This window comes from Eulemur rufifrons, chromosome 7 (assembly GCF_041146395.1).
Source record: "Eulemur rufifrons isolate Redbay chromosome 7, OSU_ERuf_1, whole genome shotgun sequence".
NCBI classification, from domain to species: domain Eukaryota; kingdom Metazoa; phylum Chordata; class Mammalia; order Primates; family Lemuridae; genus Eulemur; species Eulemur rufifrons.
This window is the reverse complement of record NC_090989.1, coordinates 66553928-66569357: the sequence shown is the minus strand read 5'-3', so window position 1 is coordinate 66569357 and position 15430 is coordinate 66553928. Positions and strand designations below refer to the sequence as shown.

Genomic DNA, 15430 nt, shown 5'->3' with positions numbered 1-15430 from the left:
AGGTAGTCTAACTCAAAATACTGCATGCTTGATCAAGGCACTACTGCCTCTCAGCAAAGGTGATGATATATTAATATATTAATCAACACTACATATGTTGTATATGTTAAGGTTCAATCTCATTCCAACTGACAGTGAGGAGGAAGGGTCCATGGCATATTTCATTGTGATGAGAGCTACCGACATGCATGGGCTATCAATTGCAAAATGAGCATTTTTTTGTTTTATGATGTCATTATTTTTATTAAGATGAGACAAGTGAAAGCTAAATATTCTCCACTGGCCTACAAGTGCTGGCTGATAAAGAAAGACATATTGCTGCTGAAGAGACCATCTCATTGCAAGAGTAGAGCTATTTTATCTATAATGTGTTGATACAGGTTATCACTGTGAAACTAAAGTACCATAGTCATTTACTCTTTTTGGTCAATATAATGGTCTTTTCTATTAATCAATCTATAAAGTGATGAGATTTGTGAATTATAAAACAGATTATTTTAAATGTATCATGGCATTTCCCTCTGTTTTACAAATATATATAATCTGTCTGAAGAGTTAACATATTTATTTAAATAGTTATATGAAGACCTTTGGGGATATTGCAAGAATTTTCCAGAAAAGCAGAGGGACTTAGCAGTAATGAAATCCACTCAGTTATTTTTAATTATTGGGAAAATAATGTGAGAACATATTGCAAAATGCTGTAATTGATGAGTTCCAGTGTTCAATTACCTAATTTCTATACCAATAGAATAATTCGGATAACTGGATAATTTTTATGGCCAATTTCATGTTCTTTTCTTCACTATCATGATTAAACTGAAGTCTTTGATATAATCATGACCTTGCCAATTAACAGGGTTGGAGGGAATCCTGATTAGTAATTTTGTCTATACCTTTGACTCTTATCAATCTGAGACTTGCAGAACTCTATTGTGTTTCCAAAAGATCTCCCCTTTGTTGAAAGCTCCTACAACACATGTCGCTCGCTCATTCTAGTACCTAGCAATGCTTCAGTGTTGCAATGTTCTTTTCTCCCATGTACGCTGAATACCTAGTGCTTAGCTTATATCTGCTCCCTTCTACTGTGTCCTTACCAGAAAGGAGGCACACACAGCACTCGAACCTTGATAATGTTACCTGCGTTCCAGTCCACAGCCCCAGACCCACACCACTGGAGTGATCTGAAAGTTTTTACCAGGGATTTTTGATAATTTACTGAAAACAGGTGACTTGCCAGAATACTAAAGCTGTGTGAATAATCCTGATTTTTTTTTTTTAAAGGAAGATGGTGGGGGAAACCTCCCAATGATCCTGAAATTAATTTGACAAAAGTCTAGGAGAGACTATCAAATATTTTGTGAGGAGTTTGGTTTACTTCATTGTATTCATTCTGCATTTCCTTCCCAAAGGGTCTGGGGTACATTTAGAAAATGTTACCATGATCACTCACTAGAGTAGAATCCACAAAGATTACCTTAAATAGATCTTATTTTCTTCCTTGATATAGTTACTATGTTGGTGGATTTGGCATATTACAAACATGGAGAACAGAAAGGCTTTGCAGTCTCACATGGTATCTAGGGAAGAAAAAACGATTAAATTGGACTAGACGTTGGGGCCCTTAGATGATCCGCAGCTGACAGTGACTGTGCAGGCTAATGGCTCTGCGTCCCGGGAGGAGAACCTGCAGTGAGGTACCACAGACCTTGTCTCACCTGGCCAACATTTCAAACAGCCATGACATTGACAGCAATAATAAATTAAATTTAAATCTGTTTTCACAAGCTGAAGAGCTGTATTAAAAAAGTAAAATTTGAGGGGAGAAATATAAAAGCTGCCATTAATTTTAAAAATGTCAGTGTAATGGAAGCACTTACCTTGAAAAGATAAGCAGGGGCTTTTAAGTGAGCAAAGCCTATTCAAGACAGGTGATGTGGTCACTGAAAAGGGACCTACTGCCTGGGCTGCACCAGAGCAAGTGTCCTGGACAGCACTCACCCAAGGTGTGCATGTGAGCTGGGCTTAGCTAACTGGAGTCCCTTCAGCAGAGGGTGACCAAGACAGTCAGTGTCTAGAGACCATGCATGTCCTATCCAAGGAGAGGTGAATAAATTGGGGAAATGTACCACAGAGAAGGGCTAATAATAAAGAGAAATAGTCATAGAATTTTTAGAGGAGACTGCAGAAATAGCTCATACAATTTCATCATTTTTCCGATAAAGGAAAAGAGGCCTATGATAAACATTTTCAAATGTTTTTAAGGCTTCCAAATAAAATAAGGAGCAGAATTGTTCTCATTTTTCCCCCAGAGAGCAGAACAAGGACCAACGTATAAAAGGTGAAGCTTTCGGTTCAACACAATAATGAAATCCTGAGTTCCCTCCTTTCTCCTCCCTTCCCTGCTCCCCTCAGTGTTCTCATCAAACTGTGAGCCTCTTCTCTATTATAGAATTCTCACGTTGTATGATGATTCTGTTTCTGTGTTTCTCCCCAAATGCCCTCTAAGGGCAAGGACTGTTGTATCCTCAATGACCAACATAGTTTTGGGTACATAGTAGGTGCTCATTAAATGTTTACTGAGTTGAATTTCTATACAGGTGAAAGGCTGACTGAACAATCTCTTTCTAATATAAAATGCTAAGGCCTGTATATACCACCAATTGAAGAGTTGAGACCACCTGAGTTAGGAATGAAATAGTTACAATCAGTGTTCCCTAGGTGGAAGCTTCCTCCTTGAAGGCCATTTCTTCCCAGCCTCAGCCTGGTCCCAACTTGTTTTAATGTGAAGTCCACAGATTTAGAATTGGCTGCTCCATTCCTTACTCAGGTTAGTTACTCAAATGAACTTGCAGGTGCACTGAGCAAACTTAGTTTGCAATCACAGAGTTAGAGATTTAAAAGAAAGACCATAAAGGTGGCCCATACTTTCAGAAAGTCTTTTGTCTAAAGTATCTTTCTTGGTGTCATTTCTAGGACTCTCCAACATGAGTATGTCACTCAGGGCATGCCCAAGATTATTCATTGACAGTAGAGAGAAAAATTCTCTCGACATAGATATGCATACATGTATTATATGCACATATACTTTATCAAACCAATAAAAAGTATACAAAGTTTCCCTAGACTTTCCCTAGCAGATTGATGCTGGAGTCTCACTCTGACCACGTGGTGGGTGGTTTTGTGCCATGCGTGATAAGAGAAGGCTCCCCAGGAGCGTCACACTTCAGAGGGGCTGACTGTGGCTCATTTGTTCATTGCTTTCAGCATATTTCAAATTATTGCTCTTTTTCATGTGCCCGGTTAAATGGATTTATCTATTATCTAGTTTAAACTAAACTAACCTTCACAAAAAGACACATGGTTTAACAAGGTTCCTGCAAAGAAGCTACAGTTTGAAGATTATACTAATCATGAAAGCACAGAGAGCTCCGAACTCTGTCAGCCACATTATGGGGTAAGGAAACAATGAAAATCTAATCAAATCTGTCAAGAAACGGGGCAAAAAAATAACTGGAAATTATCACAAGATTATTTGAAATATGGAACCACAACTTCTAATGAGAAAGCTAAACTGCACCTGGAAGGCATATTGAGTTTTGAGATTATTAGCTAGTGATAGAACATCTTTATAATTTATAAACTATACATATGTAGGGGACTGCAAGTTCAAAAATATTTTATTGAGAGGGTACATAATCAAACATGTTTGGAGACCATGGGCCTATTCTTGCTTCTAAAAACATATTTTATTAATATTACTTTCTGATCATTCTAATTGTAGAAAACTTGGAAATCTTTTGATGCAAGAAAGCATAAAAAACAAAAAAATCACCCATATTCTTACCACCACAAAATAAACATGATTAGCATTTGGTAAAGTGTCTCTTCTATCATAACCAGTTCATATAACATGTCTCTCATAGAGGGAGGCTGAACCTACAGGACAAAACTTCATAGAGCATCATGTTCCACTCTAGGCCACTTCGTCAAGTCTCCGTGGAATCCAAAAAGGTATATCAGGAACGCAGCTGCAGTCCTGGTTTTGAACATCTGCCTAAAATATCTGAAATGTTTCACTTTAAGTGGGGGTGCCCCATAATGTCATTCCAGGTTATAATGTGGGAGCCACACACACCACTGCTATTGAGTAAAAGGAGACTGGTGCAGCAGCTCATGTGCTATCCTAATTTTTAAATTAATTGTCTCATCTCAGCCATCAGTTAAGGCGCCATGGTTAGATTCCCCAGATGTCGGGGTAGCAGGCCTGCTCTGGTGTCTAGTAATCCCTAGGAATTTGGAGTATGTCCATCACATGCCTTCCTCTAGGAAAGAAACCACAGCTGTAGGTCCTGCAGTCAGACTCTGCCCTGGCTTATGTCAGCTCTGACATGTCTCTCATTACAGAAACCACCCTCAGTTTCACACTCTGAAGCTTCTCTAGAAGTTTGCTCTCCATCCCCACAGTGAAACATAGCTGGTATTTGAAATAAGCTCATCACCCTCAAAAATAACTTCTGACAATCTGACTTGAAGCAGAGCTTTTCCATAGGTTTGGCAGGATTTCCATTTCTCTCTAAGATTAGATGCAGCATTTCCCCCAAGCTTTGGGCCTCCCCGAAAATGGGGAACAAGACCCCTTTGAAAAGGTAGATGTCATAGCCTACAGTAGAAGATGCAGACTCAAATCCCTGTTTTTATCTCCCTCATTTTATCAGGCCCTCACACCATTTCCCTGCTTCTTCTCTACTGCATACCAAGTCATTCAAGTTGTTGTCCGGCACTTGAGGTGGGAAGAGAAAGGTTTATATATAGAAAGGCTGGAGAATGCAAATCCTACCATTTAAATATCAAGTTCCTCTATTGCAACATGTAAGTGGGATCCAATTTTAAAGTATTTGATTTATACTCATATTTTTTAAAGAATACTTTCTGCATATACTTTGGGTTGTTTTTCAGGAGTGGAACTGGATTTGCTCAGAATCGCTGCAGGCCAATACACCCTTGTGATGCCCCCAGCTGACATCAGGGGTACAGTCCATGTCGAAGGACCCCATTTCGGGACTGAACCAGCAACCTGACCTCCAGACCACAGCCATCTAATCACATAAAACATATCAACACTCGAAACCACAAACCCTCAGATTGTTTCCTTCCCTTAAGCATTTTTTTTTTTATGTGGACCTGGAATGACAGCAGAGTAAATAAAGACTACAACAGCAAAATCACCACACCTGCTAACACAATTTCCCCCATGGATATATTCACTCCCAGTGGGCGCAGTGGGGCTGAAGAAGGATTGTGGGAGTGCCTGGGACCTACAACACTGTAATCAAAAGTAACCTCTATTTAGTTTTGTGAGTCTCGCTCCAGTGAATAAAGAATAATGACTCATACCCTTTCTCTTCCCTCTCTTTATTACCTTTGTCTCCCCACGTTTATGAAGTTCACTACATATACTCTTCACTGTATGCCAATATCTTTATTTTTCCACTGGCATTTTGATTGTTCTTCCAAAATACATTTTAATACTACTGCTACCTGAAATCCTTAGTATAGATTCAAAATAAAGGAAAAGTATCAGTAAATTCACCTAAAGTTATGGAATCACCTATCCTTATGGAAGGAAAATTAAGATCTAGATTTAAAGACTTATCTTCTCCTCTGTTCCAGAACCTGTCCAGAAAGCACCTTTTCGAACATGAAATCTTTAAGCAAGAAATTACGAGGGCTCCCAGGGAGGCAGGTGTAGAGATGTGCTTATAAGAAGAGAAAGATCACAGGAGAGTAAGGGATAGGAAGATGAATACCTTTAAGTTGCTTTTCTTTTACATTTCAGATTCTCAATATAAACATTTTTGGTCCCAGGATAGAAGAAAAGGGCAGCTGTTGCCAAGACAGTCCTCTGGTCCTGAGTTGGATTAGGATGGGATATTGGAGCTTTCAACATTTAAAAAGAAGCCATTTTCCTTCCAAACTAGTTCCATTGAAGGTTTCACAGATATTGTTGGGAAGATCAGTCTCCAGAAACCCAGAAGCCCCAGCTCCAAGGAGGTGGTTGTAATGCAAAACAAAGGTAAAAAGAAATCGGAGGTGGAAAATTGGCTTTCCCTCCTGCTATATCAGCCAGGAGCAAAGAAGATAGTGCCTTTAATTTAACCCTTTATCATCCCTGAAAAGGCAAAAGTACCTTATGTGTTGGACATTCTTCATACCTTTATTGGCCTGGCTTTAGTTACTGTTTCAAAGCAGAAAATAATAAAAGGCAGAATTACATGGGGCAGACATTGTTCATTGTTGTCACAAAAGGGGCATAAATATGCCAGAATATGAGATCCCGACCTTCTAAAAAAGAACTGAGGAGTCTATGAAATGAACCAACAAACGGCTTAATACAAACTTACTTTCTGAATAGGCAGAAATCAAACTGAGGATACAAGTCTTCCTTCCTGTGGCTGCTGGCTTCTTGGCTACTCTGTGATTGCATCCAATCCCTGCTCTACATTTATCAGCTGAGGAGGCCACTAACTTTAACACTTACCCACTCATAAAGCTATGAAATTCAATGACTCTACTTCAGTCATCAAACAGCCAATTCCATGGTCTTTCAGGAGCCAAAGTACCAAGTAACAGTTCCATGATTAGCAACAGAAAACTTCTCAATGAAGTAATCATAGACAGAAAGTAAAACAGAGGGGCTCTGCTTGGCAGTGGGGGATGAGAGGGACTAGAACGAATATATCATGGTGAACTGATAATTTCTTGAATTTTAAAAATGCATGCTTGATGCTCTAATTCCCTTAGGTTGCTGCCTTGCACTAGGCACAGTGCCCTTGCCCAAGAGCTCTCCTTGGCCCCCTCCCTACCTCCCCTCCGTGGTCCCCCATCTCTACCTCAATGGTGTACTGCTCAAAGATGCGCAACTGCAGGAAGATGTCCAGCTTGATCTTCCGCTCGTGGAACAGCTCTTCCATCTGCACCTGGGCGTCGTCCAGCTGCTGCAGGACTGACTCGATGTGGCTGATGGAGCTACTGTGGGGTGTCTTGTTGTTGGACACAGCTGAGTCCCTGTGGCAGAGCAGGGGTGGGGGAAGAAAGGGGGGAAGGCCTTGCCATGTTAGAAGTGACAGAGGAGGAGGGCCTTCCACATCCAAGCAAGGTGGATGTGAATCATTTGAGTCATTCAATCAACATGCATTTATCACATTCCTGTTGTGAGCCTGACACTAGCTGCTTAGTAAATGAACCAAAGATACACGCATCCTCTTTTGGGTTCACAACTCTATTTCTAAGACTAGCTGCTCTCCTATTCCTCAGACAGAATTGTGAAAGGAATACAATGAAACAATGTCAAAACATAAATTAGAGACGTGGAATGGTTCCATACATATGTGCAGTTTAATATGTATAGTTTTAATGCACACACACATATCACATATATCACAATACATAAGGATAGACACATTAAAGGCATATAAAAAAAAAAAAAAACCCTTCCTAGTTTTACTTCCCAGCATTGTTAAAATAAGATGACGTCATGGTTGCCAAATTGTAAGCATCCACTTTAAAATGCTCTGCCAAAGTCACGGGCTGGTGTTGTTAACCAGGCGTCAAGCTGTAGTTAGGAAAGCACAGGATTGGGAGTCTGCAGACCTGCATTAGGTCCCTACTCTGACATACGTAGGCTGGGGGCCCCAGCTGCCTCACCTTTAAGGTGGACTTAATAATCCCTGCCCTGCTCACTTCCCAGTTGGCTGTTAAGTAAGACACTGCAGATGAACTGTGACCAGTAATGCATTGTATGAATGATCATTAATCCTGAAAGGACATGAGTGAAGTGTCAAGTGCTGTCTGGGGCACAGGCCCAAACTCGGAAGGGTAAAGGCTAGATCGCAAGAGACTGGGACAACAAACAAAGGTTTCCAAGAGTTTCGATTTGGGGTTTTGAAGAAACGGATGGACACAGTCAAGTAGATGTGAGGGGGCACGCTCTCTGAGCCAAGGGAAGTGACATGCTGTAGAGGGGACCAAGAGATCTACAGATGGACCTGCTCAGAGGAATGGGGAGGTGGTGAGACCTCCAAAGAGACAGCTGTAAAAAAACACTAGGGAGGTTAGGAAGTTTAGATTCTATAGGACCTTGAGCCCTAAAACTTGAAATAAACTGGCACATTTATTATCTTGTGACATCTTAGTATCTTATGCAATTTAAGAAGTCAGAGGACAAGGGGAAAATCATTAGTTTCTCATTCTCAGGCTTTTTGAAAGCCACATCTTTTAGCCTGTGCTTGTCTCAGAAGCAATGGTATCTGAGCTCACACTATCTGTTTCTGAAGATGGTGTAAAGCCAGTTTGTCAAGCACCCTGCCCTCTGTCATTCACAGAGCACTCGAGTCCTGCCTTCTCACCCTGGCCTACTGGGGCATGACACAGGCACGCTTCCTAGCCCTGCTCTGGCATAGACACCCCCAGTCACGAAAAGAACATGAGAAATGGACTCAATAATACCCATTATGTGTTTATTAAGGGCTTTGCTGCTGGGAGGATATGACTGTTCTCTCTGACTTCTCGTCTCAGACTTTCTCCGTCACACGGCTTCAAGAGGAAAAGAATGACTTCTGACCATTTTGTGCAGTCCCTGTGTCAGTGTCACACTCACTAGGAAGCACAGAGAGGAGGCAAAAGCCCCCTGAGGTGCTCCACTGATGGGTGTGTGAAGAACCACGGAGAACCTGGGGAGGACGTGTTTCTGGTGTGTGGGGCATCCTGCCAGCATCCACTAAGCACCATTTACTTCTCTTTCCCTCCGACAAGAGATGTCAGGGAAGGGAGCCTGGGCTAGAGTCAGGCTAGTGGGGGGATGAATGGCCACCAATGGCTCTTGGTCATACGCCTGTGGTACTCTCTAAAATCCACGAAACTTACTCCTGTAGAACAGGCATCGCCCACACTGTTGCCTTCACTATCACTGAGTAGCCTCATGCCCTCAGGCACCGGGCATGTTTAACATTGGTGGCTGTCAAGAGCAAGCGGCACCTCCACAGGCCCAGCCCCACAGGCAGAAAAGCCAGCTAAGCTTATGGAAAGTGTTCAGAGAGATAACACAAAAGGCGTCAGGAAATTCTAGCGCTGACAGGGCTCCTAGAGCAAACCCCTTAATTACACAGACAAAGCAGCTGAGGCCCAGGGAGGTTAAGTGACTGCCCACTATTTGGAATTTTCTTCAGAAGCAAATGACAGTGGAGGTTCCTAGGGAGGCAGACAGAACTGTCATGTATAATATAGTCATGAGGGTGAATTGGGAGAAGAAGGGAAAGAGGCTGTCTTGTTAGTATGCAACAGGAGGATTCAGAACATCTCATGTGCATGTTTGGAATAGAAATCATTAATTTCCAACAGAAAAACATGCCAAGGTTTTCCAAAGGTAATTTCTCATTGTTTATTTAATTGGACAACTGGTGTGGGGGGAAAAAGACATCTCCAGTTGAAGTAATTCCCTCAGGTCCCAGGGCTGGCCTGGGACTTACTGATGAGATTATTTCTGTCCAGAGCTGGCAGAGGTCCCAGCACTCAGTGATTTTAGGATAGGAACAAGTCCCTGTGGGAAGGCATCATTAGCACCATCAAATCCTATTTATACAGCACCTGGGCAGGGGCCTGGCTGCCAAGGGCTCGCTGGAACCTGACGACATTTTATTGAGGAGCCAATGTCCTTTACAGGGGCAGGAAAGTTGGTATTGATGCCAATAGGAAGGAGGCAACGATGTGCGTAATTCTAAACAAATGTAAGGCTTTAGACAGGATTTTCCTTCTTAATTAGGGTTGTTTAGGTTAGTACAGAAGGAGTTTTATTTTCTGGGCAGCAAGGAATGGTGGACAGATCAGAGACAGGTAATGTGGGACAACAACACGTACTCTCTATGTCCTCGTGGGGCCACAGTCAAACACCAGCCAAATGGCCAGATTCTGCTGACTGGGGCACTAGAGTTCAGAGTTCACCTAGGATCAGATGCCAAGTAACACAATCTTCCCTAATGTCTGTTTCTCCACATGACCAAATATGTCATAATGCTTCATGAAGATATTATTTATTTTTTGTTGAATTTTGTTAATTTTTGTTGTATTTATGTTACTTATTGATTTACCATTCAACGTGATAAATAATGCTTTGAACCATCTGAGATTTTTACTATTTCATTTTAGACTCAAGTTGGGTATGGTGCAGGCATTTTTACATTTTACAAATGAAGAAACTGAGGCTCACACATGACCACAAAACAGGTTGCGGTGAGTCAAGACTGGGACAGGACTTATCTCACGTCTAGCCCGAGGCATTTCCCACCGGAAGGCACTGCCCGTGCTGACCTGGCCTCGCTGGGCTCCCCTAGGGAGGGAGGCGCTGACCTGAGCTGCTGGATAAGGTCTTCGCCTTCCTTGATGACATTGAGTGTGGCATCCAGGGTGGCCGTCTGTTGCTGCTGGAACTGCTTGATCAGTTCCTGGACTGCATCCACGGAGTCCGCACAGACATCTTCCAGCATCTCCTTCTGAAGGTCTTCCATCCATGTCCACAACTGTGAAGGAGAGAGCAGAGACTCCACTCAGGGCAGACGGGAGAGGCCAGGGTGGAGCAAGGGCAAGGAAGCCAGACTGGAGTCGTCCAACCTACCTTTGGCCAGTCAGAGCAATGGCAGACTGTCCCTCCCACCAGCACAACCATGGGTCAGTTTGTGCCTCGTGGCTACATTTGCTCCATTAGTGCTGGCCTTCCCTAAGACAGGAATCACCCTTGGCTTAATCTCTCTGTGGTTCACGGAAATCTGCAGGTGTAGTCTTAGAGCAAAAAGATCACTCATCTTTGAAAGACTAGGAAGAACAGGAGACTCGAATGGACAAATATTAACACTATGTCATCCAGAAAGGAGGAAAGAGAGGGCTCTTCATACTTCTTTCAGGAAGCTAGATATTGATTCCTAGAAATTTATCATGATATTACAAATATGCAAAAAAAGTGATGCTCAGTAAGAACCAAATGAAGATTATTTAAGCATGACCTGTGCTATGCTAAACTATTTTGTACTTTTCAGGATGGCTAGGTTGATTAGGAAGTTGAATGCTACTTTAATTTCAATAAAAGTACAAGACATTCCCCATGATATTCAAGATGATGAAATGCAAGTAGGATGATATTACTGATCAGACAATTTTAAAAGAGCTAAGTATAGAGTTTAGAACAGAATAAGCACTGAATATGATGAGTTAAAATGAATTACTGAAAACTCATTTATTGACAGTTCTTCCCTGTACTGAAAATATTAATAGGTCTCCAGTGGCCTGCCACACGGCTCCACTTTTGACTGCTCTTACTGAGAATTTTCATAAATGAGAGAGGAGAAGATGTATCTGGCATTTGCTTTGAAATAGGGAGTCTTCACCTCGCTAGCAGGAAAGATAAGCTCAGGGCTATACCGGGGAAAAAGCTAGTAGAGAGAGAAAATTGATAGATGGGGTCAGAAGATGTGGATTTTCGCCCCCCCCCCCCATTACTTATGGGGCCTTTGAGCAAATCAGCATACACTTTGATCTCCATGACTTCATGTGTAAAATAGGTTGGGGAAAGTATAAAACAAAATGGTTAGTTATTATCCAGCTCTACCATTTTTAAGTCTCCCATGTAAAAAAAAAAAGAACAGATAAATATCTAACTCAAGAATATTATCTGATCTAGTTAGGTCTCAGTATGGTAAACCATGCTATTGCCTTTGCAATAAGGGATAAAGAAAAAAAAACAATAAAGAGAGACAAATATAGTCTTCAAGATTCTGGGCGAGTTAGTCTTTGTTCTTCAGACAGGAGAAGCCCTAGGTGTGGCAGAACAAGCTGGGTTAACAAGAAGATTAATAAGCCTTGGAGGTAGTGAATAAGGAAGCATAAAGAATGTCTTTCTTATACAGTTGAGTAACCTCTTGAGCCTCAGTTTCCTGATCTACAAAACGGGAAGAATAAGATTCATCCTGCTCACTTCAAAGATTATGAGGGTTGAATGATTTACTTATTATTAACACTTTAAATAAACTTGTGGCATTACTAATAAGCCTATAGCATTGTGCTGATTGTTACAGGGAATGCAAATAATTATTATTCAGTGTCCTTGTCAATTATCAGCTTGCAAATCTGGTTGTAATTAGTTCAGTTTATTTCCTTTCTAAATAAGCACTTTGTTATAAAAACACAAACCAAGTTTTCTAGACCATTTAAGCTAAAGCACATTTTCCTATAAGTATGAATGTGCTGATTTTGAGTCAGTGTAACACCTGGAAGTACAGGACGTTGATCACTTCATACCTTCTGGCCGTAGTTTTGTCCAGAGAGAACAACCATTTTCTAAGTTTACTGAAGTTCTTGGGTAAGAGACAATGGATTCTCCGAAAAATTATTTTATAGAGAGGCAACACAGCAAAGTCATTAAGAGTTTCAAACCCTAGTTCTACCATGTATTAGCTATATAACCTTGGGTAAGCTACCTACCCTCACTGCACCATGGCGTTCCTTATCAGTAAAAAGGGAATAATAATAGTGCTTACCCACAAAGTTGTTATAAAGATTACAAATAAGTTGATATATATGTGTATCTACACAAATTAGTGATATATTTCTAAATAGTGCCTGACGTATAGGCAATGCTATGTAAGTGCCAGCTATTATTACATTTAAAAGATATTTTTGATGCAAACCATCTCCAGTTCCCGCTAGCGGGCAGTGGGAAAATTTGAAGTATTTCATTTCAGAGTTGATAAAAGATCCACACCAGATTTATTCCTTCCATTTACTAGGTTGAGGTGGGCTTCTCTTTTCTGTTTTTGCAATTTTGTCCTGGGATATCCGAGGAAAGCCTGGAGGCTAAAAATTCTAGATAGTTCTAAAAAAAAGATGTGAAGAGAGATGAACATTTTGGACATAGAACAGGTCATTTAAGAGAAGAAAAATAAATTCAAAGTCTTAACAGAGGGCAGATGCTGGGAAGGCGTTAGGACTGAAGAGTAATTAGAGGAAGGCTGGCACTAACTGTTACAGGAGTAGCAGAGTCAGGAAAGAGTCTTGTAGGTATCTTCAGGATTTTACTTTATTTAAAATAATTTAGTTCTCAGTACTATCCTTAAGTTATTTTGGTGGCTTCATAGCCTAGAGGGTTTTTGGTTTTTATTTGTTTTATTTTGGCTTAATAAAATTTGAACACCTCTGGTGTAGGTCTAGGGAAAAATGTCAGCATCTTTCCTTTCTGAGGAAATCCACCATGAGTCACGACACGCCCTCCTCCTGGTGGTCACGCAGCTGAATTGTAGGGACAGTCAGAGACAAAGATGGCCAAACAAAAATGAGGCATTAGCTTTGCAAACATAAAGCCTTCTTGAGAAAGACTAGGGACATCTGAGGATCCACAGTGACCCTCTGAAGTCAACATTGCTAGGAAAGTGTGTCCTCCCCCAAATTATTCTTTGATTAGTGAACTAAAACATGATTTATCAGATTTCTGTTCACATATTCTACCATATTATAAAGAAACTCTTGTCTAAAGTAGAGTTAGAACTACCACAAAGGAAAACCAGCTAAGAGAGACAAGTACAGCCCCAGATGCAACTGAGTCCAGGGGTTAACAGCCTCATAAGGAAAGGAAGGGTCATTTACCTTCAAGAGGATAAAATGTCCAAAAAACTGCTATTGATTGAAGAGAATTTGACTTAGAGATAGGGAGTGGGGATGACAACACCAAAAACAAAGGATTAGTGGCATCTTTCTCTACTTTTCCTTCTGTTAAGACAATAACAACAAAAAACGAGAGAGACAGAAAATCTTGAGTGGAATTGGAATATACTGGGGCTAATTCTTGATTCTGCCCTTGTCTGGCTAGCTCTGTAACCTTGGGAGAATTACCTTACTTCACTTACTTCACACCTAAGATGAAGAGAGAGAGAGAGAGAGAGAGAGGGAGAGGGAGGATGCATGTGTGTGGTTTCTCTAGCTTGTCTCTAAGATCCTTCCAGCTCTAACATGCTGTGGTTTCTCTGCAGACACTGATGTAAAGAAGAGAGCAGTAATAGAATTGCTTCTCTCAGCTAAAAAAACTGCAGGCATAGTTTTGACACTAGAACATCCAAAGACCAGAGAGTTCAGTACCAGTTCAAGGACAATTGTGATACCAAGTTAAGGTACTATTAAGTTAAGCCTGAGTAGGAGCCACTTGAAACCCATGAGACCATGTGCACACATCACTGCCTGGTGGCAGCAAACTTAAATTGCAAGCTCATAATTTTGAATAAGCACCTCTGAAGCTTAGCACCATGGACAGAAATAACCACTGGTATTGCTAAACCATGAGTAAGGGTCAATATTCCATTTCTTAGGCTGCAATTTTCCTACGATCTGAACGTCCTGTAGGTCTCCTGTGTTTGTGTCCATCTGATTTAGCCCTGAAGAGTATGCTTTGGAAAGAGTCCAAATTAGAGAGAGATTTCAATTACTACTTTACTAATTATCAGGCAGCCAGCAAGACCCAGCCAGAATGATCTCTCCTGTGAAGCTACCACAAGCCAATGACTGCCAGAACCAATTAGGTAAAACCATGGAGTGAGTCAGGTGGGTTGGCCCCAGCAACCACATGTGCTTTTTCTTTACCGTTCCCCATTCTGGTTTCTCTCCCCCTGGGAAATTTCTTTACCTGCTGCTTATCTAAGGTATAACACATTTGCACTGCACCTTCCCCATCAACATGCCCCCCTTTCCAGAAAAAATTCCCATGTTTAAGCCATTTCCAGACTCTTCTTGATCAAACTGCACTGTACTGCGACCCATTCTTTTAGAATCCTGCTCTTGCTTGGCAATGACTACTTGTTCCATGCTGATATATACACTTAGATAGCTTTGCGCATTCTTTCTCTCAGAATATACATGTGGTTGTGACCAAAAATACCTACATCCATAAGAATGGATCTAATTTGAGAATTTCTAGAACCTTGGCAAGGGTGTAGAGTTAAGAGGGCCTTTCAAAGCCCTACATAAGTTTAGCCCCACTGGACCCCATCCCGGTTGCACAGTGGGGGCAGCCCAGGAACTGGCAACTGAAAAAAGCAAGAAAGGGAGACAAGGAGGGGAGAAACTAGGAGGTTCGTAAAAAATAATAAAGCTTATAGATGAGTGATTAAAGAAAGAGGTCATTTATTTCATCATTTTCTCCTGCTCATTGGCTGTTCGATTTACATACCTCTGGCAGCACTTATATGATACAATTGATTGACCCTTAGGGATATTGAAAGGAGACCATTTCCACAGGATGAACCTCCCCCTCCCTCATTCTGAAGACATAATTTTTCTTTAGCATTTCCCGCCAGCTTTTATTTCTTAAACAAACAGCACAACAGTTTGGCAATTGCAA

The 15430-nt window shown here is 41.2% G+C and overlaps 1 protein-coding gene across 9 annotated transcripts in view; it reads right to left on the bottom strand.

The window, feature by feature from the left end:
• Positions 1-15430, bottom strand: part of KALRN (kalirin RhoGEF kinase) — a 639384-nt gene that overhangs the window by 290704 nt on the left and 333250 nt on the right. For 7 of the 9 annotated variants that reach the window (XM_069475127.1, XM_069475129.1, XM_069475125.1 and 4 more), the window contains exons 12-13: positions 10366-10574; positions 6894-7068 (exon numbers count right to left, since the gene is read on the bottom strand). In XM_069475127.1, coding sequence (XP_069331228.1) covers positions 6894-7068; positions 10366-10574 — 384 coding nt within the window. The remainder of the gene's footprint in view (positions 1-6893; positions 7069-10365; positions 10575-15430) is intronic. The other 2 variants (XM_069475131.1, XM_069475132.1) reach the window with 1 other exon arrangement.